General features: G+C 51.1%; 1 protein-coding gene across 1 annotated transcript in view; it reads right to left on the bottom strand.

The window, feature by feature from the left end:
- dnah2 (dynein, axonemal, heavy chain 2) overlaps positions 1-5,000 on the bottom strand; it is a 131,064-nt gene that overhangs the window by 91,307 nt on the left and 34,757 nt on the right. The window contains 4 exon segments of the mRNA XM_061234030.1: positions 3,150-3,324; positions 3,437-3,593; positions 4,363-4,563; positions 4,803-4,995. Of these exon segments, the coding sequence (XP_061090014.1) occupies positions 3,150-3,324; positions 3,437-3,593; positions 4,363-4,563; positions 4,803-4,995 (726 nt within the window).

Genomic DNA, 5,000 nt, shown 5'->3' on the forward strand with positions numbered 1-5,000 from the left:
TCAAATTTTGAATGGAGCAAAAAAAATAATGAAAATAAAACATTCTCCGACACCGCTCCCCCAGGGGAACTGGGGAGGCAAGCAGCAGTTAACTGAAGTTGAAACGAAGAGACCTCCTTTGTCGAAAAAATCTGTCGAGGAACAAAGATGACCGCAGCGCTGCCCCCAATTCAGGCAGAGGGGACCTGAGCTTCTGATGAAGAACGCGAACAAAACATATTTCATATTTTAACAGGTGAAAACAATCGGGTAGCGCCGAGGGCCATTGTGAGGAATGTGGAGCAGGGGGTTTAAGTGCCGGACAGCAGGGGCTGAGAGTTCCTCACAATGAGAAATTATTATGTAAAGCCCCCCGAATGATTGCAATTACCAGGCACTCCAGTCAACAAATGCATTTACAAGTACCCGTCGTTAAACAGTGGTTTGAGGCCTGCAACAAACCAGGCTCAACCCAGCTAATAAAATAATGACTCCGGTTAATTAAAACTCGAGAATAATGGATCCTGCACGCTGTAGGATTCCCCGGCCAATATCTCCGCCAGGAAGGAAGCTTTCGTTCTGCGTGTGTGGTACGCGTACAGATGCGCTGTTATCTCCATCGCTGGTTCAGCTGAGACCGTTAACCGAGGAGATTTAACCCTTTGAAGGGCTGGGATTTTTGGGGAAAGTGCTCCGGAACTCCACTGCTTTCAGTTTGCAGTAGTGATCAGCATTACAATGCTCAGTTAACAACATTCTAATCGCGCGCTTGTGCTCACACCTTAAAGGGGTATAGAGCGTTAGCGGATGCCTTGATTAATGGCACTTATGTATAGATATCGTTACTTGCATAGGTATTGTTGTTTTTATTGGCTGTTGTATTGTTGTATTCTAGCTGCCAACTGTGGTATGCTAGTTTGAAAGTTGATCGTACTCTTCAAGGGTTCTGATTTTCTGTATGTTTACACTAGGACTCGGAACTGTACTGTCCTCTCAGGTCCACTATTGCACGTGTTCTTGTGTTTGATTTGCACTTTGTTGTACGTCGCTCTGGATAAGAGCGTCTGCTAAATTCCACGTAATGTAATGTAATGTAATGATTAGAGATATGTCGGGTGCTAGCATTAGCCGTAACACCCATAGACACGAATGGTAGCAACAATTAGCAAATGCGCCTTTCATTGTGAAAGGCTGCATGGTGGATTAAGGGTAATATTGCTACATTCAACAAATGAACGGAAGTCAACTTAGAAAGGCAACTTAATTTAAGGCGCTATTTAAACCCTGATAACAATGATTATAAATCCTTTTTTTTCATTTTTCGTCTTTATACATGAAATAAACCAGCACGTCTCAATGGATGGTTAATAATGAGGTGTCACACTTGTCCAGTTAAGTGGTTTTGACATGACGCTCCCCTTTTGACACTGAAACAGATGAAAGAGATGTGGTAAAATGCTACGCTACACGCTACTGAACGGCCTCACACCATCGTCCATCGTGCCTGCTCCTGTTGACGTATAAAATAATAAAAGGATCTCTGAGAGGATCTGCATTTGACCCGTCCGAGTTACTACGGAGCGGTGGGCGGCCACAGCGCAGCGCCCAGGGGACCAACTCCGGTTCTGAGGCCAGCGCGTTGATCCTCCATCTTGTGAGGCGAAAGCGCTAACCGGTACGGTACCGTGCTGCCCTCCAGGAGCAAGAGAGCAGCCTGATGAGGGTGTGGAGCAGAAGCCCTGGCTGACCCCTGGTTCGTCAGACTTGCGTTCCCCGGGAAAGAAATATCCCATAATTCAAATTCGGGCCTGGGTCCCATGAGGCAGTGCGGTTAGCCGTGGCTCGGCGCGAAGAGAGAGAGCGCACTGGCGTGAACACAGTCTCCCGCGTCTCAGCGTGCTGTGACCTGCAGGCGCCCGGCGTTAGGCACAACCCTCTGACGTTTCCACTGTGGCTGTGCCTGGCCCTGGCATTAGGCACAACCCTCTGACGTTTCCACTGTGGCTGTGCCTGGCCCTGACATTAGGCACAACCCTCTGACGTTTCCACTGTGGCTGTGACTGGCCCTGGCATTAGGTACAACCCTCTGACGTTTCCACCGTGGCTGTGCCTGGCCCTGACATTAGGTACAACCTTCTGACGTTTCCACCGTGGCTGTGCCTGGCCCTGGCATTAGGTACAACCCTCTGACGTTTCCACTGTGGCTGTGACTGGCCCTGGCATTAGGCACAACCCTCTGACGTTTCCACTGTGGCTGTGACTGGCCCTGGCATTAGGCACAACCCTCTGACGTTTCCACTGTGGCTGTGCCTGGCCCTGGCATTAGGCACAAGCCTCTGACGTTTCCACTATGGTTGTGCCTGGCCCTGACATTAGGTACAACCCTCTGACGTTTCCACTGTGGCTGTGACTGGCCCTGGCGTTAGGCACAACCCTCTGACGTTTCCACTATGGTTGTGCCTGGCCCTGGCATTAGGCACAACCCTCTGACGTTTCCACTATGGTTGTGCCTGGCCCTGACATTAGGTACAACCCTCTGACGTTTCCACTGTGGCTGTGACTGGCCCTGGCGTTAGGCACAACCCTCTGACGTTTCCACTATGGTTGTGCCTGGCCCTGACATTAGGTACAACCCTCTGACGTTTCCACTGTGGCTGTGACTGGCCCTGGCGTTAGGCACAACCCTCTGACGTTTCCACTGCGCCGGCGTGATGTGGCTGGTGCGGTCAGGGGGAGTGGTGAGTGGCATGAGTGCGGTTTAAAGGGAGAGTGTGTCTGTGTGTTCTCTGTCTCAGCAGGACGGGTCTCCAAATTCGAATGGACGTTACTAACCGGGAGAAAAAGAAAGGACACGACAGGGATAAAAGCTGCTTTATATGCAGGACTGTTCTCCTTTCCCAGACCACCAACTCTCTCCCTCTCTCTCTCTCGATTTCTCTCTCCCAATCTCTAACTCTCTCCCCGTGCGTGTTTAGCCTTTGCTCCAAGAAATTTGATGTGTGCTCACTGGGAATAATTTAGGAGCACACTAATGCACCCCAATTAGTAGATGTGCTCCTAAATCTTTCGACTCAGGAGTATGTGTGCACCCTGGACGGAAGTGTCAGTGCAGAGCACCGCTGTGATAAAGAAGAGGAGAGTGCAGCTGGTGGTCGTGCTGTGTGGATCACCTGCATCGTGGAAATCATCCACGATGGTGTGCATCTTCCTCTTGAACTCCTCGGCCGAGACAATGAGGCCGCTCCTGAACTTCTCCTTGTTCTTCTTCAGCATGGACTCGCTGTCCAAGAGAACCTGCTGGAACCTCACCCACTCCCCCCCGAGACTGGCCAACATCTCCTGGACCTTCGCAGGGAGAGAGGGAGAGAGAGTGTGTGAGAGTGTGCGTGCATGTGTGTGTGTATGTGTGTGAGTGTGTGTGTGTGTGTACGTTCCTGAGGTAGAGAGTGACACTCACAGCTGGGTCCACAGTGACCTCGTACTTCTCCAGGATGGTGAACTGCTCCTGGATGGGGGGGATCTGGCTCTCCAGCTTACATCGGTCCCCCTGCAGGGTCTCCAGCAGCTTCAGACTGTCCCCCAGCTCCACCAGAGTCTGAGGGGGCCGACTCAGCCTGCACACACACACAATCAGGATACAGCACACACACTCACACACACAATCAGGATACAGCACACACACTCACACACACAATCAGGATACAGCACACACACTCACACACACAATCAGGATACAGCACACACACTCACACACAATCAGGATACAGCACACACACTCACACACACAATCAGGATACAGCACACACACTCACACACACAATCAGGATACAGCACACACAATCACACACACAGTCAGGATACAGCACACACACACAGTCAGGATACAGCACACACAATCACACACACAATCAGGATACAGCACACACACTCACACACACAGTCAGTACACAGTACACACACACACACACACACACAATCAGGATACAGCACACACAATCACACACACAATCAGGATACAGCACACACAATCACGCACACAATCAGGACACAGCACACACACTCACACACACAGTCAGTACACAGTACACACACACACACACACACACACACACAATCAGGATACAGCACACACACTCACACACACAATCAGTATACAGTACACACACACACACAATCAGGATACAGCACACACACTCACACACACAATCAGGATACAGCACACACACTCACACACACAATCAGTATACAGTACACACACACACACAATCATTATACGGTACCGATACACTTGAGCATACGGTACACTCACACACATATACAGACAGACAGACACACACACACACAAACACACACTCGCGCACACACACACACACACACACACACCTCTGGCCGTTGTCCTGCAGGAAGGCGTGCAGGTCCTGCAGCCGGCTGGTTGCCATGACATTGAGCAGCTGTGTGAACTTCTCCTGCCAGTCGTTGCAGTGCTGCACTAAGGAGTATTTGAGCAGGGAGCAGTCCAGTAGCACGAACTGCACGCTCAGCACCGTCTCCTCCTTCTGCACGTTATTCGCCACCTCCGTGTACCTGCGCCACACACACACACAGGTCAAAGGTCATCAGCTGCCGTAATTTACTGGATTTGGATTCGAGGGCCAGAGTTGCTGATCCCGGACCCCCCACTGACACAGTTATACATACTTGTGAGCTACACCTGTGCAAGTCCAAGATGTCCTTTTAATAGATTCTGGGGTTTCTAGAGGTCGACAGCCTGCAGCTGTAGGCCCCGATCCCTCACCCCTGACCCTTCACCCCCGACCCTTCACCTGGCTATATCGGCGTCGAAGGACGACACAGGCGGGTTGAGGCGCTGGTAGCGACGGATGAAGGAGTCTTTCTTGATCTCCCAGATCTCGCGGTGCTTGTCCCAGGTCTTCAGGTAGGCCTGCAGGTGCGCCCTGTTAGCCACCATCCCCGTGGCGATCAAGGCCTGGATCTTACAGATGTCCTCATCCTGCTCTGTG

Source organism: Conger conger, chromosome 3 (genome assembly GCF_963514075.1).
Source record: "Conger conger chromosome 3, fConCon1.1, whole genome shotgun sequence".
Classification (NCBI taxonomy): domain Eukaryota; kingdom Metazoa; phylum Chordata; class Actinopteri; order Anguilliformes; family Congridae; genus Conger; species Conger conger.